The following is a 23,448-nucleotide window of genomic DNA, read 5'->3' as shown; positions in this document are numbered from 1 at the left end:
CAGAAAATGTCACATTTTATTACATTTTTTGCAGCAAGCCCGTAGATCATTTTTGCCCGCGTGTAAAAATTTCAGCGATCTGCAGTTCTCACCAACACATATAATTCTGGCCCGTCCCCGAGCAACACTCCAAAGAGAAGCATATGTTGGTGCTCTTTCACTCACATTTCATCAAGCGTCCATGGCGCGGTGGTAGCGTGTCGGATCAATAACCAAGAAGTTGGTTGTTCAATCCTCGTTCTGCTAAGTTTTTTTTTGTTAAATACAACCAAAAAGCCGTCGGTAATGTCAATAATTGTCGGTAACGGGCAAAAATGTCATACTCCTATATTGCAAAAAATGCATGAGGACAGATTTCATGCAGATTCTGATATACTTTCATGCCGCCATGCATCACAATCATGCGACTGCCAGTTGGGTGCATATTTTCAACAACCAATTTGTTTAAGGTCGTAGACGGTCTCCTTCACTTTTGGGACAATGATGGTTCTGAATTCATGGTCCTGAAATAGTAAATTGAAAAGGAAAAATAATCACGATACGTAAAATGCTTCTACAAACAACACAAAGAAAACCATTTTTAGATTGATGCATTCTGAATCAAGATTTGAATTTTTTTTCTAAATCAAACATGGCCGCCAAATGGCCGACCGAGAAAGATGCCTTCCAGAGCCTTAGACAAAAAAAAAGAAATCTGTAAAGATCATCAATCTTTGAGATAACAAAAATGAAAGAAAAATGGTTTACAAATTGAAGCTTTTGCCGGAAGTTTTGATATTGAAATCATATTCCCTGAGTTGAATATTCAATAAAATATTTATATTACCAATATATAAATTGCAATACTAACTATTAAATTTTAACAAAATTAGTTTTTTTAACTTTGTTATTTCTTAAAACTTTCAAATATATGCTGTGCCAAAATTATGTGATTTTTTTTTAAATATACATTCAAATCAAATTGAACTAGAAAAGCTTCAATCTCTTTTAGTTGAATCACTCCAACCATTTATGAATAAATAAAACTCCCTTCACCCGTTTTCTCCCTTATCCACGATATCACCCTTCGGCATCAACAAAAAAACAACAACAGCAAAAAAAAAAAAAAACTCGTCCACCCCATCGCCTGAAAAAACGTGAAATAGCACACAAATTCAGATTATGCTGTTTTTACAGTGACGTCGGTCGCCGCCGCCGCCGCCGGGCTGGGGTGTGATTCTGGCGCTTTTTTCCATTAGATTATTTGAACCACCCCCTCCCTTTTCTCCCACTCTGGTTTGAAAATAATCCTGCCGGCGGCATGAAATATTTTTGCGTTTTTATTTTACTTTTTCTTGGAAAGGGATTTTCCCAAACCCCTCTCTCCCTCTCGAAAAAAAACAAGCACAATGGAAAGCACTTTTTTTTCTATTTTTTGCTTCGTGAAAAAGCGAGTGGGTGGACGCGTTTATTTGTGTTGGTGGGTAAGGCAGGGGAACGAGGGGGCAGCCACTTGAAAATATGTGATTCGGAAAAGCGAGAAAAAAGGGGGAAAATATACACACCATTTTTCGGGACTAAAGAGGGGGAGAGAGCAATGATGGTGTTTTGCGTGCGTGCACGTGCACGTGGATCGATTAGTCCAACCGGGGGTAATAATCCATCCTCCTCTCTGTTTATTTGGTGGATGTTGATGGTTGGTGTGAGGTTGTGTGTTTGTGTTTATCGGAAATTAATTTCGGTGCGGGGTTGTATTGCGATTGCCGGAAATGGAAAGTGGATTGAAAAATCGAAGGTTAAAATTTAATGATTAACTGGTGCTGTCAATTTTGTGAAATATTTTGACATTTTGAACAAATTAAAACAAAAAACTTAAGTTTTGACAGAAGAGATTGTCAAATTGATCGTAATCTGAATTTCATTATTAACACATCTCACTAAACGGGTGTAAACAGCCACCTCCGGACGGAGTCCATTACAACCAACTTCCCCGGAAGTACCCTCATCCGTCAACCGGAGAGTCGGTACTTGTCGCGAACCAACGCGCGCTTCCCTCCGTCTAAAACCAGCACTCTCAAGTGTGCAGTCACTACTCCAGTTGCTCACAGGAAATAGTTCCCTGCGCACACTTTGATCTACCACTTGAGATGAGTGTCTTTCCCCCCGGGGTTCGCTCTCTGGAACAGCATGCTGTGAGATTTCTTCCACAGGAGTACGATAGAAAGAGAGAGAGAGGGCGCGTATCCATTTCCTTTCATCATCTCAACACTTGAAGAGTCGTCGTCTTCTTTGCAGTAGCCAGAGATATGACTTGGAAATGCAAACCGTTGACGCTGGGAACTTCAAATATTTGCCCAGAACTCTCCCCCCTCGACTGGCTTGGTGCAGCAATGTGACAGCTGGAATTTCGAGCAGCACGGACCACTTTTCCTCTTTCCTCTTGAGTCAATCAAACGCTCAAAGCGTGGACTCGGAGGGAGATTTTATGCTGCTCTTTACAGAAATCGTTCAATTTTGGCTCTTGAGAGTCACGGAGACAAATGATTTCTCCAATTTTAACGTCGCAAGAAAGCAAAATTGAATTAAAACGCCGACCGTGAAAGACAGTGAGCAAAAGAGCAACTCTCTTTTTCAGATAACTCCACTATTCAGTACGCGTTTTCTCAGGAGAGAGAGAAAGGCGGCAAACGGAAGCAAAGGAGAGGAGAAAACAAGAGAGTTGCTCTCTTGCTCCCTGTCATGCCCATAAGTGACGCTTCTGTTGACGAAATCGTCTGAGAACGTGAGTATGGTTCAAGGTTGCTCATCACAAAATCATGCTCACGATATCATGAATAACAATACACAACTATGAGGAGTATTTCCCACCGTGCAGTAGCAGTTTCTCCGAGTAAAAGTGCGTTGTAAACACACTACCGGAGCGCCCATTATCGTATCTTGCCGGTCATAGGAAGCTGCAACCTCTCAGATTGCTTTCCAACTCAGGGAGGAGGAAAATCCCCTCTTGTAAATGAGCGTCTCGCATGAATCATGCTTTTTGTCGGGTTGTCACAAAGTGTTCCGAGAGGGGGAAGTCGATAATCAAAGTCTCGATTGTGTTGAAGTAATTTATTAGGGGTTCGGTAAATGGTTTTTCAGAAGGTTTCAGCTGGGGGAAAGGGCAATGTGACCCGATACGGTTGGGTGATGTTTTGATGGTTGTTTTGCTGGATTGGTTTTATGTGCGGGGGGAGAGATCACTTGGTGTGTGAGATCAATTTCCAATCTGGAAAGTATGTTAATCTTAATTAGGAAAGTGGGATGGAAATTGCTTTGGGTGCTGATTAATGGTGATGACCACATGTTAGGCAACTGAGTATTTTTGGAGCATGTAAACAAAACAATTAGCTGTGCAATTTCACACGTTATTTCAAGATGACTCAATTTATCAATTTAGTCGAAGTTTTATAATATATTTAAAAAAAAAAAACGAATAACTAGCTTAAAACAGTTTTCAGGTGACAGTTTGATGGGACGTAACCATAAAGGTAAAACAGCAGCTGATTTCGTTTAGACTTAATGTAACCATTGAGTTAAGTTAGTCGGAATAACTCCGTGGTATTTTTCCAGAAGCGCGTAACCTTGGATGTAAACAAACAATTTATCTCTTTTGGCTGCATGTTTACATCCAACGATTCGCCTTATTCGAAATTTACTACGTAATTGTTTGTTTACATCCAAGGAAACGTCATATCAAACTGTCACCAGCAAACTGTTTTAAGCAAGTAAACATTTTTATATTTGTTAAAAAACTTGATAAACTAAGTCATTTTAAGGAGGTATCAGACTATAACAAAAATAACAAACTCGCACTTTTTCGTGTTCTGCAGTTTGTCAAACTCGCAAACTTGCGTGCGCAAACTGACGTTTCTGCAAACAAACAAAGCAGGCAAACTGTCAAAACGTGCGAGTTTGTTTGTTTATCACAGTCTAATACCTCCTTTACAGTACCGTGTGAAATGTGACAACATTCAGTGTTGCCATAAATATGTTTTTAAAGTACACAGACATTCAATCACTGATTAAATCAAAAATCACTTTCCCTGCGGGACAATTTGGAGTGGCGTCCGGAAGAGTTGCCATCCCGCCAGAATGACAGCGCCGTCAACGACGTCTGGGTTCGTTAAATCGGAATAATTTAATTCGATAGCGCAGAGTGAGTCGCGGGGTGAGAAGTGAGACGGCGAGGTTCGCGGCAGATGATTGAGAATGATGTTGTTTTTTTTTGTTGCTCCTACTTGGAGAGGGGACCGGAATCCGGCCGGAGGACGGATGGATTTATGGATGATGAAGTATATGGAATTAAGTTAGTTTCTGTTTCCGACGGGGAGGAGGATCTCTGGCGCAGTTACGATACATGGCGCGAATCATTGAGTCAGCAAAAATTGACGTTTTTTGCGAGAGTTGATTTATGGAATAACGATTTGATAGATATCTTGATGTGTGTGTGTTTTTTTTGCTTGCTTCATCTGACCAGACGGATGCTGGAACCGTGTCCGGATTGGTCCCGCATGTGATTGATTTCATCTCGTTTCGACCGGATAAAAAGATCCAATCCGCAAACGATAATATGTGAATCGATTGGCAATAAATCAGGCGAATCGTAAAAGATTTGCGAAAAATATCGAAAAACTGGCAACCATCTCATCAACTTTGACGTTTGCCAGTGCTGCCAGAATGTTGGATTCGAAAGTTTAACAAATTTTCCTTTTGATATTGTTGCTAACTGTTATCATCTTCAAAACAATTCAAGCAAACAAATTTCACAACAAATCAAGCAGAAACGTCAAATCGCTATACCCAGCCATAATCCAAACTGTAAACAAAGCCCCGATTCCCGCTCGATTGCGCCGTCGGCATCGCTCAAGTGGAGTTCTCCATTTCACAACCCATTTGTGCGTAGTTCGTCAAGTGGCCACCACTTGACAGCTCTCTCCAACCCGGGACGGGACGCCGCCTGAGGCGGGGGCCCGCGCTAATTGAAAACATCATCGTACAAGTGTGTAAAAGAGTGTTTTGTCACGATAACGTGCGCTTCAAGTTTCCGCGCGGGTAAATATTGACCAAGTCTGTTCGTACTTTTTTCGCAAGGAACCGCACGTCGCCATACTTTTTGTCGAGATCCCACTTGAGGAAGTGGGACAGTTGTGGCGCAACTTACCGGGTGTCGGGCCGCGACGGCCGCTGCGTTGATTCCGGCGTTTGGATACATGGTTCTGGTTGTTCGACTTTCAACGGGGGGTTCTTCAACGATTCAACACAATGATTTGCGCGACACTTTAACTCTTCCTCAAAGCACTCACTGGTAATCCAAAACAATCTTCTCCTTCTCTCTCACTGCACGGCGAGAACAATAGGCGGCTAGCGCAGCTGACAGATCAGTAGGCGGCGGCTACCGAACTCGACGGTTTGCTCCAGCGGCGGCTGCTCCAACGGCATATTTAATCAAATTAGCTGCAGCTTACACACGCACACACACTCATTGGCGTGCTCACCACCAATTAACCAAGGGGTGATTCACTCACACTTTCGCTCCCCCCGAAAAAAAATTTCAGCGGCGCGGCCAGTAATTGCCCGAAACTTGCACTCGTTTAATTATCCACACTTTCCGACGGGGCTTCCACCCAAAATTGACCGCTAATAAAGACCTGGGGCGGCTGCAAACCAATTTCCTCTCGCTCTTTCTATTGCTCTCTTTCCCGCTCTTTACGAGAAGAAAAAAAAACAAATTAATTCCACTTTTCTACCCTCTTCTTTCTTCTCTTACTCTTTTCTTGTTTGTAATTTTCCTCTTCTCCCTCTCTCACCGCCTTCTCTAATCCGCTTCTCACAACAATAACAACACTTCCGCTGGGTTATTCTTCTTCTTCTTCTCAACCGCGCTGATTAATCTCTCTGCGTCGGAATCTGTGAACAAAACGAAACAATAATCAGTAAATTGAAATTCGGTAATTGACCGCCGCTGCCGCCGTCGGCGGCTGTCAGTTTATGCATCGCTAAAGAGATGTGTTTGAAAAAGTTGAAACCAAGCTGTTTAAAAGCTCGGCGCGCGATGGCGCCTGCTATTGTCTGTTCATCGACGACTTGGATCCCGATTGACACTTACTCTTCCTTCTGCTCAACGGGGTAATCCAAACTGCCGTCGGCTACTGTCAAAACTGACTTCCCAGAATTCGCCGTCGGCACTCCAACTCGACATCAACTGTCGAAATTCCGCGCTTTCACTGATGCCTAGACCAGAAATTCACAAGTTTTGTTTAACTTTTTCCTCTTTTCTTCGCTGCTTTTACACGCTTGATCGGTTCACTGGTTCGGCCGTGGCCAAAACGGTCAAAACCCTGGGGGGAGGTGGACACCGCGCGGTGGAAACACAATGGCGGCAGTTTGCGGGGACCGCGGTTTGCCGGTTTGAATGAATTAAAAGCTGTGGTTCTGAAAAATCTACCCGTTGGGATGACCCCCTTTACTGGGAGGGGTACCCGAAGAGGTGGGCGGTTATCCGCACACACACACGCACGCGACCACACGCGCCAAATCGACACAATAATACGCGCGTCGCGTAATGAACTTCCCTCTCGCTCGCTCCCACACACACACACACGCTTCGCGTGAATCGGCAAGGACGGTCAACGACGACGGAACACGGGGCTTTCCGGAGGGAACGATCCGACCGAGACCAACGCTGCACTAGTACTGAGCGCGCGGCGGCCCTTGCCGCGGCAAGCATGGCCGAGAAAATGTGCTTTCGGCGTAGTTGTGTTGGTGCCAGCGGGCGATGAAACCAATACATTGAAGAGAAGTGTGATGGTGTTGGTGATGGGCAACCATGCTGCCGCGGCTTGCTACCTGTGGTGGAACGCCGGATCGCCTGCTGAAGAGCCAGGCTTGGATGGGAGATTTTGGGGCCGACTGATGGAAGAAAGTAGGCGTTGAGGAAGAAGTTGCGGACTGTGAGGCAAGGGAAGCATTGATGATTTTTATTTTGAATTGTAGAGCTATGGCCTTATTGCACGATTGATAATATGTTTTTGCATCAATTATATAGAGTTATTGATTTTAAGCTTTAATTAAAAGAATATATCCCTGAAATCGGCTGATTTCCTGAAATTTGAAATTTTGCCCAATTGGGTCCTATAACGAAGTTTAAAATTTGTGATATAATTGCTCATAACGATATAGCTTATTTTTCTGAGTACAATGACCCTTTGAACGACCGCAAAGGATGTAAAATGGATTTTTAATTGAATTAAAAAAATACTTCACGGTCCTTCTTGACAGAAACGGTCCTACTTGACAACTCGTTCCAAGGGGACCATAGTTGATCCATCGAAAAAATGTTGTCTTGTCAATTTTTTTTGCATTAAAATGAAAAACCGTTTAACATCAAAATTGGGTACTAAAGCCCTATGTCAATTTTTATGTACAGCGGTAAATAACACGATTAAAAACAATTTCTGATCACTTTTTTTCATTTTAATGCAAATTTTTTTTTTTTGAACTAGACTACATTTTTTCGATGGATCAACTATGGTCCACTTGGAACGAGCTGTCAAGTAGGAACTTTTCTGTCAAGAAGGACCGCGAGGTTAATTTTTCAAAATTGATTTAAAAATCCATTTTAAACTCTTTGTGGTCGTACAAAGGTTCATTGTACTCAGAAAAATAAGCTTTATCGCTGTAAACAATAATATCAGCAATCTAAGCTTCATTTTAGGACCCAATTGATCTTAGCTTAGGAGTTTGTATCAATGGAAATGAATTTTCTCTTCTACAATCGAAAAATAATTAAGTTAAAAACTTTACGTATGGTTTGGCAAATTTCTAAATCTACAGTAAGTAAGTAACTGTATTATATCAACCCAGCAAGTTTCCTAAGTTGATTGTAGATGACGAGCGTAAGTTGCGTACTTTTTTAAGTAACTTATCAATTTTACTTTACTTACCTAGTCTAAGCTAAGTGTTTGTAGATAGGCTTTAACCCATTGATACTCAAGAATGTTTCTGTTTTCAGGAATTGTTGAGAAATTATAAGGAGAGACACACTTGTTTCAATTGTTTTCTTAGTATGAACGCCTTTTAAGTTAAAAAATCGGCTACTGTAAAAACTGACTTCCCAGAATTCGCCGTTCGTTGATACTTATTGCTAAATTTTTAAAATACCCCAACAAAGTTTTCAGTCCGGAGAGCTGAACCGTAGTTTTCAAAAAACTATCAGGTCTATTAGGAAACAAATGTACACTTATTGAGAAAAAAATCGAATCCGTGTCATAACAATTATTTCTCCAAATTTTCAAAATTTTCATTTTTTCATTTGAATGAAACATTCTCCATGCATTCCCTGTCGCTAGAAACAAAAAAAAACTCAAAATGGGCATGTGAATATCCGATCTGTATCTTGAGAAGGAATTTTCTAATTGATTTGGTGTCATCGGCAAAGTTTTGAGTTATGATTTGAAGTTTTCAGAAAAAAATAGCGCGAGGATAAAAATGCTGATTATTTCTACAGTTTACTTAAATTTAAAATTTTACAATCCCGGTATGAGAATCGAACTCACGACCTCTGGATTGGAAATCCAGCACGCTACAACTATTCCCAATGAGTAAAATCCTATAGTTTATTTTTTTGAATAGGTCCTATAAACATATGTTAGGACCTATTAAAAATAAAAATGAAACGAAAGAACTACTCTTTTAAGGGATCTGACTTTGCCGAGCCAGACAGGAATCGAGCCCATCACCTTCCGCTTACAAGGCGAAACCCGTTACCTTACGACCACGGTAGCTCGGTTAATTTTCCTTTGCAGATAGAATGTATTGAAAATTGAATTTCAACTTAAATTTAATGTTGAATTCTAAAAACAAATATTTTTTAATTGAATTTTGTATTTTTTAAATTAAATAGGCATAACCCTAGCGTTTAGGTTGATTCAAAACCAGGTATTTAAAAATTGTGATTCTTGAAAAAAAATCTATAAAATTACAATGGTGATGAGAATAGGCTAAATGCTTTGCAAGAAGTTTTGAATTTTGTAATGTCTTGTCTGGATGCGTGAATGTTGTTTTTGATTGTTGCAATTTGGTATTAGTTTAAATAAAAAACAATTTTGATCGCAAAATGTTGTGATCTCAGTTTTATTTTTTATTTTGCTCTATATTTTTGTATCTGTTTCTGATTTATAAAACCTTTATTTGTCTTAAACTATTAGTCAGAGTTGAATGAAATGTTTACGTAAAATTTCAAATCGAATTGCATGTAAAATTTTTGACTTGAATAACATAAATAATTTCTTTGAATGGTTTTAGGAAGATATCTAATAAATATTTACCTTGAATCCGTAAGCAATAAATTTTTTTGGAAGTAGATCAACTGTTTTAAATTTTAAGCATTTTTGATACGCAATTGAAAAATGTTTTTTTCGTTGTAATCAATCTCCTAAGAAAATTTTATATTTTTGTAGACTGGAAACTGACAAAAATAGTTGAGTTTTCTTGAAATCTTTCAGTTTTCAATCCAATTCAAACCGAAGAAAAAACGTTTTAATAAATTTCGATAACAGGCTAAACAGTCCAAAATAAAAAAGCTGTATGTAGTTATAACTTTCTCAAACTCATCCAGCTTTGATAAGTTTCTTTGCAACACCAATTAAGTACCACTTATAGGTACTCCGTTAGTAGCTCAATTAGACCGCTCATGATTGTTTCGTTTTGCATGAAACTAACAAACAAACAAACAAACAACAGAAACAAAAACAACACCATCAGGTTTGCTGCAACATCAAAGAAAAAAAAGTACACAAAAACTTAGTGTTTCTTTTGTAGTCTTTTGTTTTTTCATACTCTGCTTTTCTTCAAAACAACACAACACAACTTAAACACACACAGACAATAGTTTTTTTTTTTTTTTTTTGAATTAAATATACTTTATTGAATCTTTCTTATAATAATTACATTTGGTTTACATAATAAGTGGTCAGCTGTGGCTCTTCAGCTTTAGTTTGCTTTTCGTGATTTAAACACTGTTCATTTTCTTAACTTTAAAAGTATATGATTTATCATTTTTGTAACACTAGGTACAATGAGGAAAAAAATTAAGAAAACATAACCTAACCTAAAACTAACTAAATCTTACCATAAACTAAACCAATCCTTGAATCAAGGGGTATTCAGATATAGCACATTTTTCCCTGAATTTCAAACATTTTTCTTGAATCTTCTGATCCAACATTTTTACTTCTGCTAATTCATGAACCTCACTTGATCTTGTCCAGCCAGGAACATTCAAAACCATTTTGAGTACCTTGTTTTGGACACGCTGGAGCTTCAATTTATGAGTTCTAGCGCAACACTCCCAAACAGGTACTGCATACTCAATAACGGGGTAAATTATTTGTTTGTAAACTGCTAGCTTATTTTTCAAAGATAGCTTTGATTTTCTGTTAATTAAAGGATACAAACACCTGATGAGAATGCTGCACTTGTTCAATATTTTATCTACATGCCGAAACAAAAGTTTCGAGTCAAGTATGAGACCTAAATAGACAACTTCCTTTGACCAGGGTATCGAAACATCATTCATTTTAATCAAAACATCATCCTTTGGGACAAATCTCCAGATTTGGAAAGTGGAAAAATGATGGTTTGAGTTTTGGCTGCATTTATGCGAATTTTCCAGTCGCCAAAGTATTCGGAAAGAACGTCAAGACCCTTCTGAAGACGGCCAACTAAATATCTGGTTATTTTACCCTTATAAATAACGGCAGTGTCATCAGCAAAAAGTGACAACACACCATTACCAGGAAGAGTAGGCAAATCAGATGTAAAAATATTGTACAGAAGTGGGCCAAGAATACTTCCTTGGGGAACCCCAGCATCAATGTTGAATAATCCAGAAGCAATCCCATTCAGAAAACCTTGAACGATCTCTCCGAAAGATAGTGCTGGATAATTTTGATAAGATACATTGGAAAACCGTATAAATACAGTTTATGTATCAAACCATCATGCCAAACATTGTCAAAAGCCTTCTCAACATCCAACAAAGCCATAGCAGTTGATTTAGACTCAAGCTTGTTCTGCTTGATGATTTTAGTTACTCTCGTAAGCTGATGAGCAGTATTATGTCCCTTGCGGAAGCCAAACTGCTCATTCAAAATTATATTATTATCGTTGGTAAAATCCAAAAGCCTTGAATAGATGACCTTCTCAAAGAGTTTGGACAGACTACTCAAAAGACTAATGGGACGATAACTTGTTGGCGATGTTGGATCTTTTGAGGCTTCAAAATTGGTATGACTTTGCCCAGCTTCCAATTGGTAGGGAAGTAACCAAGTTGCAAACATTTATTGAAAATATTGGCTAGATGTTGAAAGAACTGATCACTCTGTTTTTTCAACACTAGATTAAAAATGTTATCAAAGCCTGGAGCTTTCATATTTTCATTTGTTTAACTGCAACTTTGACTTCCTCACCAGAAACATGGGAATCTGCAGGAAATTCAAAGGTAGAGTCATTGATTGTTGAAATACTATTGGCAACTGATGTTTCTTTACGGCTGGTCATGGAAGCGCCAAGATTATGTGAACTAACAAAATGAAGCCCAAGTGCATTTGCCTTTTCCTCGGATGTAATCAAAGGAGAATCCTCAACAATAAGAGGAGGAATAGGCTTTGGTTTGTTTTTAAGAACTTTTGAAAGTTTCCAAAATGGTTTTGAATAATTCCCAAGCTGGCTTACATGTTTTGAAAATTCTTGATTTCTGATATTGTCAAGTCGGTCTTGTATGATTTTGTTCAAATTGTTAACTGAAATCTTTTGTCATAGTCCCCAGTCCGTTGATATTGTCTCCTATAAACATTCCTAAGTCTAATCAAGTGTTTAGTATCTACGTCAATATCAGTTACCTTAAAATTAACAGGAACCTCCCGAACGTTGGCAGCCTCTGCTTGGTTGATAGCCTGCTGGATCACCTCCAGCGAACGATCAATATCAGCAGAAGTTTCCGGGTGTTGATCATAGTCGATGTTGCTGTCGACCACTTGCTGAAACTGCTGCCAGTCAACGTTGTGGTAATCTTTCCGGGTTGGTTGCCGCTGCGGAGTAACGGAAGCTCCAACCTCCACAACCACCGGATAGTGATCAGAACTCAACTCTTCAAACACCTCAGGATGAGCCACGTTCTCAGCCATATTGGTAATGAAGAAGTCGATGATTGAGTGATTCCCAGACCGAGCCACCCTCGTTGGACGATCCGGACTCACAACGTTGTAGTATCCGTTTTGCAGATCGTTGTGCAGAATCACTCCGTTCCGATTCTCCTGCTGTTGCCCCAAACTTCATGCTTCGCGTTGAGGTCACCAGCGATGATGTACTTTGCGCTCCGCCGTGTCAGCTTCTGGATATCGCTCTTCAGTTTTGCTGCTGAACCATCTCTGGAATTCACCTGACGTGGGCAGTATGCAGCAATGAAGAGTACTGGGCCAACAGAAGTGGGAATTTCCACCCAACGGCCTCGATGATGTCCAGCTTGAAGTGTGGCAGCCGGCGTGGCTTGAGATCACGATGAACAGCGACAAGCACACCTCCTCCAGAGGTGGTCCTATCGAGCTGCGTCGCGATCTTGTAGTTTTGCAGATAAACTTTTTCACCGGGCTTCAGATGAGTTTCCGTGATGGCAGCTACGTCGATCTCCTTCTCGCGAAGAAAATCCACCAGCTCTAAATTCTTCCTCCTAATGGAGCAAGCGTTCCAATTCAGCAGCTTGAGGGACCTACGATCCATACTGGATGACGAACGAGGTCAGCACTTCAATCTGCTGGGTCTTGGTTTTGCATCCACGCAGTGCAGCGGACATCTGTTTGAAAATATTGAGGAGTTCGGTTGAGGTGTAAAGATCATTACCATTTTCCTCAACTGCTGGTTCTTGGGTTGGTCTTGGCTCCTGGCTGAAGCCCGGTGGTGGCGGTCTCGGCTCCTGGCTGGAACCCGGCCGTGGATGATTCATCTCAGCTCTCTTCCTGGGATCCAACGGCAACGGTGCCAAGTTCGGGACCTGGCGTCGCGGTTGAAGAGGTGGAAAATTTGCTCCACCAGGGCTGGAGGAGTTCTACGACGCTGAGGCTGATTCTTCGTCGATGCTTGCTGCCGAATTTTCACGAACTCAGCTCTCTTGGGGCACTTTCGGTCGGTTGACGAATGCTCACCGTTGCAGTTGAGGCACTTCACCAGCGAATCTTGGATGCACTGGGATGTGATGTGCGCATCGGTACCACATTTGGCGCAACGACGCTTCAGGTGGCAGTTCTTACCTCCGTGCCCGAAGCCCAGGCAGTTGAAGCATTGTGTGACGTCACGATGCACTGGTCGGTATCGCTCCCACGACACGATAATGTTGAAAACCGCTCGGATTGCCTTCAGCTCAGGAAGCGTCGTCGATCCCTTAGCCAAATGCAGCAGGTAGAGCTGGTCACGGTACTTGATGTCTTTGTTGCGTCGGCTCATTTTGTGCACGGCCAACACATCCAGTTTCAAAACTTTTAGCTCGGCAGCTAATTCCTCCACTGGCATGTCGTACAGACCTCTGACGACGATTTTGTACGGCTTATCCATGACGACATCATGGGTAAAGTACTGCCTCGTTTTCGGTCAAGTAATCCTTGACCAGTTGATAGTGCTGCCTGGATTGCACCAGCACCTTAAATCCGTCCTGACACAGACGAATGTTGCCTTGGACTTTCCCAGACTTGATGAGTTCAACCAGCCCCGCTCGAAAGTCGATCGTTGCTGCTGATTGCCGCACATAAAAAGGAGGCAGTTTCTCCTTTCGCTGTTTCACTTCATTCTCCTTTGCTTCCGCTACCTGGTCCTCGTCAGGCAGTCCAGCGAACTTGTTGTTCTTCAAAGCTGCTCCTCGTGCGATGAAGAGTTCTCCTCCTCCTCATCCATCGGTACAGTACCGTCGCTCTTTTCGTCTTTTTGCTGTTCGATGTCACTTCAAAAGCACCTTCCTTGGAAATTCCCGGTTTTTGGCCATCAGTTGAGGCCTCAACCTTCCTTTTGGAAATTCCCACTTTTTTGCCTGCTTGAGCCGCAGGTAGGGCAATATTGCCGGCGTTTTGCGCCGGGACGCGACGAGTCATGTTGATTCAGACAACCTTCACCAACGAATGCTCGGATAACAATGACACAGACAATAGTGAGACCAACGTGCCCATAAATTTCGCCTTCAAACGGTTATTTTTCAAAGCATAACAGTTGCCGCACTTTACTACTTTTTGCTGTTGTTGTTGCCCCCCTAAATGATCGTGCCGCCAAAACACGCGCCCCGAACGCGGAAAGATAATTTCACTCATTTTCTCACCCGTGGAAAAGAGTGAGGGGCTCGCGTTAAAAAGAGTGTTTTGTTGGGCTTGTTTCTTTCATGAGGAGATTTTTAATGCTTGCTTCAAATGGAATACCATGGAATGAGCAGCAAATGAATTGAGAAAATTGGGTGCTTCATAATAAGTACATATATTTCATAAGACTTTTTTATTTTAGTTTTTTGAAAAGCTCTTTTCTTAGAAATAAAAGACTTATTCAAGGCAAATTATTTTGATCCATCTTTTCAGCAGTCCAGTATATAAAATATAGTTCTTAAGTGCATCAGATTTGTCCAATCACCACCAGATAGTGGCAGACCTTTTGAGTTTTTAAAGCTTCTGAAAAACCTAATGTGAAAAAAAAACTCTGAAAAATCTCGTCCTAACTCCACGTGGTGCAATCGCTCTGATGCACCGGTGCTCAAACCCCGTTCTTCCCGGTGCACATAATAAAAACATTTATTTATGCTGTTCGCGTATGTTTCGCGGCTGCTTTCAGTGGTGCATCGACGACGACTTCAGTCTAAAGCCAACCCGCTGGAGCTAAAGCCAAAGCCAATGCCAACGGCAGCAGCATCGTGATGCATGTAGGTAAACCCGTGTGGCTGATGACTGCGACGAGTCCTTTTTTGTGTACTTTTCTGAAAGTGGGAAAAAGTTTGATTTTTTGCCTGGAAGTGTGGAATTTATCATATAAACCAAATACCTACATATTACAAATGTTATATTAATAAATAGAATAAACTAAGTCAAATATTTAGGACTTTTCTCATCATTTACATTTCTTTTTAAACTTCCAGGTCAAATAGTTATTCAGACCAAATCTGAAATTTTTCTGGTACTTTTGTACCCGACCCTCTCCGATTTCAACGAAACTTTGAAGACATGCTATCCTAGGCCTTTATAAGCCATTTTTGAGTATATGGAGTCAATTGTACTCGAAAATGACATTTGGAAAAGGCGTAAGTAATTTAAATATTTTTGTATTTTGTAATTTAAAAATTACTTTAACTTAAAGCCGTTCCATCGTATCGAAAAGTGGTCAAAGACAAAATTGCGGGAAATTGGACGGGCTTTCTGAAAAAAATACACTGAAGGAAAAATTCACGCCACTTTCATGAGATTTTTATTTTTTTAGTTTAAAAGTTGAGATGTCAAGATTTTTTTTTCGTTCAAAATTTTTCAGGGAATTGCCTAAAATGCTACAAAAAGACTCATGAAAAATGCAAGATTGTATGTCTCTCCTAAAAAATACAAAAATCATTTACTACACGGAACAAAATCCGGTTTGCGGAATCGCAAACTTTGCTTCCGATTTGCTCTACCAATCGCAAACCTCCGTTTACACCCGTCAGCAGGAAGCATTGCTTCCAATATCGCAAACGGTGATTTTCGATATCGCAAACGTAACGCCGTAACGCATGCCTGCCAAAAGCATGCAGCACGCAGCCACTACAATATTTACGTTTTTGAATTGACCGTTGCTTTTCGAATTTTGGATGGAAAGTAAGAAGAAGAAGAGGTTGCTAACTTTTATTTTATTTATTCATATTTATTTCAATGACAAATTAAGAAATTGCGTTGGTGGTTTTCTATGACACTGACTGGTGACGGTTCTTAGTTGGCAGGACAAATCTGCCTTGATCTCCGTGGAGCAGGTGGAAACTGGTGGGTGCCGTCGATTCCGTTGGCACGGTGTTCCCGTGACATGAGTTCCGGTGCTAGCAGTAGTAGGAGGAGAAGGCATAGGCGCCGTGCACTTGTTGTTTGTGGTCGGTACCGGCCCGCGGTGGCGATGTTTTAAGTGATCGTGTCGGCGTCTTGCGTTTTTTTTTTTTTTGCAGGAGGATATGCGAGTTCCGGTTCTCAGCCTGCTTTTCGTATTTGGTGACGTCGGTGGTCTGGTGCGGACTCAGGTTCATGCCGGAGTCCAAGTGACTCTGGAGCATCTGGCGCCACACGAGGGCAACGTAGGCGCCTAGGTCACGATCGTGGTTTCAAATCCGACATTCACCTCGAGGATCGACTTGAGGAGCGGCCTCTGCTAGAATTTTGTCCACTTGGTACGAGTCCCCGATCTGGACGCCCTGCTGGCGGGACGGAATCTTCGTCAGCAGTTGGACCGCTTCGGTCAAGGCGATAGCCGAACTCACGCTCGATCGCGCAGACTGCAAAAGATAAAACAAAAACAAAATATTTTAAAAATATTATAAAAAAAAATCAAAATAATATTACTGTTCTCACACAAAATGTATGGCGACAGAATATCTGAATTTCTTATTTCTGAATTCCGGAATTTTAGAATTTTGAAATTACAGAATTTCGGTATTTCGGAATTTCAGAATTTCGGAATTTCGGAATATCGGAATTTCGGAATTGCGGAATTGCGGAATTGAGGAATTTTGGAATTTTAAAATTTTTGAATTTTGTAATTTTAGAATTTTGAATTTCGGTATTTCGAATTTCGGTATTTTGGTATTTCGAATTTAAGAATTTGAAAATTTGTAATTTCAGAATTTCGAATTTCGGTATTTCGGAATTTCGGTAATTCGGAATTTCGAATTGTAGAATATTGAATTTGGAATTTGTAATAACAGAATTTCGAATTTCGGTATTTCGGAATTTTGGTATTTCGGAATTTTGGAATTTTGAAATTTTGAATTTCGAACCGGAATCCGGAATTTCGGATATTCAGTATTTTGGAATTTCAGAATCGGAATATCGGAATCGGAATTGGAATTTTAGAATTCGGAATGTCAGAATTTCAAAATTCGGATTTTTTATTTTTGTAATTTTGTAATTTTGTAATTTTGTAATTTTGTAATTTGTAATTTTGTTTTGTAATTTTGTATTTTGTAATTTTGTAATTTTGTAATTTTGTATTTTGTAATTTTGTAATTTTGTAATTTTGCATTTTGCATTTTGCATTTTGTAATTTTGTAATTTTGCATTTTGTAATTTTGTAATTTTGTAATTTTGTAATTTTGCAATTTTGCACCTTGTAATTTTGTAATTTTGTAATTTTGTAATTTTGTAATTTTGCATTTTGCATTTTGTAATTTTGTAATTTTGCAATTTTGTAACTTGTAATTTTGTAATTTTGTAATTTGTAATTTTGTAATTTTGTAATTTTGTAATTTTGTAATTTTGTAATTTTGCATTTTGTAATTTTGCACTGAATTTTGTAATTTTGCATTTTGTAATTTTGTAATTTTGTAATTTTGCACCTTGCATTTTGTAATTTTGTAATTTTGTAATTTTGTAATTTTGCACCTTGTAATTTTGCATTTTGTAATTTTGCACCTTGTAATTTTGCATTTTGTAATTATATAATTTTGCATTTTGTAATTTGTAATTTTGTAGTTTTGAATTTTGTAGTTTTGGAATTTTGTAGTTTTGGAAATTGAATTTTGAAAATTTGGAATTTCGGAAATTTGAATTTGGTATTTTGAACAGAATTTTTGAATTTAGAATTTAGAATTTTAGAATTTTAGAATTTTAAATTTTAGAATTTTAGAATTTTAGAATTTTAGAAATTTAGAATTTTAGAATTTTAGAATTTTAGAATTTTACAATTTTAGAATTTAACCCTAGAATTTTAGAATTTTAGAATTTTAGAATTTTGAATTTTAGAATTTTAGAATTTTAAATTTTAGAAATTTTAGAATTTTAGAATTTTAGAATTTTAGAATTTTAGAATTTTAGAATTTTAGAATTTAGAATTTAGAATTTCAGAATTTTAGAATTTTAGAATTTTAGAAATTTAGAATTTTAGAATTTTAAATTTTAGAATTTTACAATTTTAAATTTGAATTTTAGAATTTTAGAATTTTAGAATTTTAGAAATTTAGAATTTTAGAATTTTAGAATTTTAGAATTTTAGAATCTTAGAATTTTAAATTTAGAATTTTAGAATTTTAGAATTTTAGAATTTAGAATTTTGAATTTTAATTTTTGAATTTTTGAATTTTGAATTTTTGAATTTTAGAATTTTGAATTTTAGAATTTTGAATTTAGAATTTAGAATTTAGAATTTTAGAATTTTAGAATTTTAGAATTTTAGAATTTTAGAATTTTAGAACTTTAAAATCTTAAATTTAGAATTTTAATTTTAATTTTAATTTTAGAATTTTAGAATTTTAGAATTTTAGAATTTGAATTTTAGAATTTTAATTTTAGAATTTTAGAATTTTAAATTTGAAATTTAGAATTTTAAATTTTAGAATTTTAGAATTTTACAACTAGAATTTTAGAATTTTAGAATTTAGAAATTTTAATTTTAGAATTTTAGAATTTTAACCTTAGAATTTTAACCTAGAACCAGAATTTTAAATTTTAGAATTTTAGAATTTTAGAATTTTAGAACCTTGAATTTTAATTTTAGAATTTTAATTTTAGAATTTTAGAATTTTAGAACTTTAGAATTTTAGAAATTTAGAATTTTGAATTTTAGAACTTTAGAATTTTGAACCTAGAACCTTAGAACTTTTAGAACCTTAGAATTTAGAATTTTAACCCAATTTAGAATTTTAATTTTAGAACTTAGAATTTTAGAATTTAGAATTTTAGAATTTTAGAACTTAGAATTTTAAATTTTAGAATTTTAGAATCCAGAACCTTTTAATTTTAGAATTTTAGAATTTTAGAATTTTAGAATTTTAGAATTTTAGAACTTAGAATTTTAGAATTTTAGAATTTTAGAATTTTAGAATTTTAGAACTTAGAATTTTAAAATTTAGAATTTTTAACCTTAGAATCCAGAATCTTGAATTTTAGAATTTTAGAATTTGAATTTAGAATTTTAGAATTTAGAATTTTAACTTTTAAATTTTAGAACTTTGAACTTTAGACTTTTACTAAATTTTGAACTTTGAATTTTAGTTTTAACTTTGAACTTTGACTCTAGAATTTTAAATTTTAAATTTTAGTTTTAATTTTAGAATTTTAGAATTTTGAATTTTAAATTTTGAACTTAGAATTTAGAATTTTAGAATTTTAACCTTAGAATTTTAGAATTTTAGAATTTTAGAATTTTAATTTTAGAATTTGAACCCTAGAATTTTAACCTTAGAATTTTAGAATTTTAAATTTTAGAATTTTGAATTTTAGAATTTTAGAATTTTAGAACTTTAACCTTAGAAATTTTAGAATTTTAATTTTAGAATCTTAATTTTAGAATCTTAATTTTAGAATTTTAGAATCTTTTAGAACCTAGAATTTTAAATTTTAGAATTTTAGAATTTGTAGAATTTTAAATTTAGAATTTTAGAATTTTAGAATTTTAGAAATTTAGAATTTTAGAATTTTAGAATTTTAGAATTTTACAATTTTAGAATTTTAGAATTTTAGAATTTTAGAATTTTAGAATTTTAGAATTTTAGAATTTTAGAATTTTAGAATTTCAGAATTTTAAAATTTTAGAATTTTAGAATTTTAGAATTTTAGAATTCTATTCTGAATATTCTGAATTTCTAAATTTTGGATTTTTTAGAATTCAGAATTTCTATGTTTCTGAATTACTTAATTTTTTAAAATATGAATTTCTGAGTTTCTGAAGCTCTGAAATTCTAATATTCTGAATTTTCTAATGTTTCAGAATTTAAAATTTTTCGTTTTAGAATTATAGAAAAATAAAGATTTTAAAATTTAAGATTTTTGTTTTAGAATTTTAGATATATAAAATTTATAACTTAAGAGTTTTATAGTTTTATTTTTTATTAATTTTCAAATATAAGAATGTATGAATTTTTAAATTGATCGGTGTTGTTACAGTTATGTTTACGCATTCTTCCGATCAACATTGTGAAAAGATTAAAAACCTTTTTTAAATTAAGCTTTATAAACGTAATAAAATGTATTCTAAATAGTTTACAAACGCTTTTACATGTTTTTTTCAATGAAAATTTAGATTATCAGCAGTAATTTTCTTGTCCTCTGATTTTTTGTGGAAATCGGAGAAACCGCTGTAACATCCATACATTCTTTCAGAAGTAAGTAAAAGCAGAACTTACTAATCGGTAAGATTCAAATCATCCAAATCCCACCAAATGTGGTTTACAGATGCCTGCACAGAAAATACCCAACGAGTGCGGAGCCTTGCTTGATCGCATCTCCGACTCGTGTGCAACAGGCGAACTGCAAGTTCTACACGACGAGCACCTCACTCGAGCCGTTCACTCCGGACCGTCACCAGAAGCTCGCAGAGTTGTATCTGAAGGACCTCGCAAACGGATCACTAAGAGAGCACAAGGTCAGACGGAAAAGCCCGGCATACCGCGAATCCCGATCACATACACCGATTGACAACCTGTCCAACGAGCGTCCCCAGAGTGTAGGCGTGGCGCGACGTATACAAAACGTCGAGGAGGGCGATCTTGAGCACCGCCAGTTGCAGCAAACTCACGACGCGAGCAAGAGTGTCCAGACGGTCCAGATGCACGCGGAGACACACCGACGACGCGCCTGAGTACGATCCCAATCTGGGTCCGACGGGTGAGGCCAAATTCAAGAGCGAAGGCGGCGGGAGAAATGTATCGCATGCCAAAACCATCCTAAATTCCGGGTCACCACTACACACACGTACACAGCTGGATCGCCGCCGGTTGCACCAAAGCAGGTGCAGGTACCCTTGCCGGAAGTTTGTCTAGTCTAGTCGTTTGGTGAGCAGCTACGAAGCAGGCGTAATCGGACGGTAATTTTCTTCAGCTGACTGGTTCGTCCACTTATCCAGAAAGCTGGCCAATTCTCTCCTTCAACAGCACAGATTGTCCGCCCGCTGCTCTGCCGGGCGATACTTTTTGTTCTGTAAGAAAGATGGGAATGTAAATTTCAATAATTAAAACGAACTAATTTAACTTACCAATCAATTTTTGGCAAAAATATTGGCCCCGCTGATATTTTTGCCCCCTTCATGACGGTTTTTCTCTTTTGTTTATGTTTTGCCTGCGCAACGCAAACAGCTGAATTTGACAGCGTAACGCATTGGCTGCGGCAGGCTGCACAGACAAAAGGACCACAAACATGATGTTTGCGATTTTGGAAACATTTTTTTTCAATATCGAAAACAATTCTTCCAATATTGGAAGAATTCTCGATGAATTCGGAAACGAGCATTGTTTTCGGATTCATCGCAAAAATTTTCCGAATCCGCCGGCCGGATTTTGTTCCGTGTAGAACTGTTTTTTTGAAAAGTGGTCTAAACGTTTTTTTTTTCAAAACCGATAGTGGGAATTGTTTCCCCAGACAATTTCACATAAATGTCTCCATATTGACCATTATCCTATGTCCAACCCTTGTGAAGATACAGCGACTTTTAAAATAAAAATGATGAAAAATAGGGTTTTAGATGGTTTTTAGCAATTTCTATATAACTGACTTGATTTTTCAGTCTCAAAAATATTTTTACCGGAAAGCTCGTCCAATTTCCTATAAGTTTGCCATTGACAGCTTATTAATTTGATTCTTTTCAATATTTGCGTAAGCTTATTTTCTATCCAGGCTCCTATCACACTGAAAACAATATACTATTTAGTTATGAACAATGTTATTAAGGTCATATCTGTAGGCAATTCAATTCAATTGTCTTTGACCACTTTTTGATACGATGCAACCAAAGACTATTGTATTTCCCTTCCCTCTGATGCAACGGCTTTGAGTTATAGTATTTTTTAAATTACAAAATACAAAAAATATTCAAATTACTTACGCCCTACTCAAATGTCATTTTTGAGAACAATTGGCTCCATATACACAAAAATGGCTTATCTAGGCCTAGGATAACATGTCTAAAAAGTTTCATTGAAATCGGAGAGGGTAGGATACAAAAGTATCAGAAAAATTCCTGATTTGAGCTGGAATTGCACTAATATATGATCAGAAAATCAGTTTTTTTTTTTCAAAACTGGCCTATAATTCAAGTGTGATCTTCGAAACAGTTTACCCAACATTGCAAGCATCGCTGTTTAAACAAATTTACAAAAAAATCAGGTCTGGAAGAGTTGAACATGAAATGCTTGTTTAGGTAAACTTAACTTAAACTGTAAAAAAATAAGAAAATTTTATTTTTACTTGCAACAGTTACATAATTCACTTGCGTTATAAAATCTCAGCAATGAAAAGCAATTAGCCTCAAATTGTTGTAGTTTGCATGACGATGTCGGATTTTGAAATTTAGGTTTTGCCTTCCTCACCTCACTGAGGCAAGGCTATAAAATCACTCGAAAAATGAACTTCTTAAATACACCTCCTAGATATACCTTCACGTATACCTATCGACTCAGAATCAAATTCTGAACAAATGTCTGTGGGGATGTGTGTAGACACGATTTTTTTCCACACGATTATCTCAGAACTAACTTAATCGATTTTGGCCGGATCCGCCTTATTCTGTTCGTTTTATTTAATTTAATTTTTATTTTGTTTAGCAAAGTATTTAAAAAGTTAAGCCAAGAAAAAGATTTTTGTAGATACAAAAAAAGGGTGATTTTTTGCCTAACCTCAAAAGGCTGGGTCTTTTTGTTTACGTGCGAGAGTCGCGCCAGATGCGAAACGCGCGGTTGCCATATTGCTTCAAATGAGAGTCTGCATGTTTTGTGGAAAAGTCTGTATCAGGTATATATTTTTTTCATAGACTTACACGCAGAAAAATATTTTGTAGAATCAGCCTGTACGAGGTTTGATTCAACAACATTTTTTTTTCTCAATTCCACAAAAAACTTTTGCTGTTTTGAAAAAAGTTGCTTTGACGTTCAGCGATGATTCAACAAAAATCTTGATTTTTAAATCAACAAAACGTTTTGTATGCCTTATTTTTCTGCGTGTATTTCCATTATTACTTTGTAAATGTGAGGAAGGCACCACCCACCTAATGGTGGATTAAGAAACGTTTTTTTCTAAATTAGGTCATTGCAAATATTTTTAGAACTTTATGTCCCTGGGCTCTGACCAAAGTCGAGAGAAGGGGCAAACAAAAGTTAAAAAAATAAAATACAAGCCACAGTTTTAACATTTACATAAAAAAAATATTTTTTCAAAAAAATATCAAAATCTCAATGGAAATAGAAGTCTAATCAAC

At 37.2% G+C, this 23,448-nt stretch overlaps 1 protein-coding gene across 3 annotated transcripts in view; it reads right to left on the bottom strand.

The window, feature by feature from the left end:
- Positions 1–6,721, bottom strand: part of LOC6041661 (protein groucho) — a 68,489-nt gene extending 61,768 nt beyond the window's left edge. For 2 of the 3 annotated variants that reach the window (XM_038252437.1, XM_038252439.1), the window contains exons 1-2: positions 6,125–6,721; positions 5,180–5,925 (exon numbers count right to left, since the gene is read on the bottom strand). In XM_038252437.1, the coding sequence (XP_038108365.1) occupies positions 5,180–5,230 (51 nt within the window). In that variant the 5' untranslated portion in view covers positions 5,231–5,925; positions 6,125–6,721. The remainder of the gene's footprint in view (positions 1–5,179; positions 5,926–6,124) is intronic. The other variant, XM_038252438.1, reaches the window with a different exon arrangement.
- Between the last annotated feature and the right edge of the window lie 16,727 nt (positions 6,722–23,448).

Source organism: Culex quinquefasciatus, chromosome 2, assembly GCF_015732765.1.
Source record: "Culex quinquefasciatus strain JHB chromosome 2, VPISU_Cqui_1.0_pri_paternal, whole genome shotgun sequence".
NCBI lineage: Eukaryota > Metazoa > Arthropoda > Insecta > Diptera > Culicidae > Culex > Culex quinquefasciatus.
The sequence above is the reverse complement of the archived record's forward strand: the minus strand, read 5'-3'. Positions and strand labels throughout refer to the sequence as shown.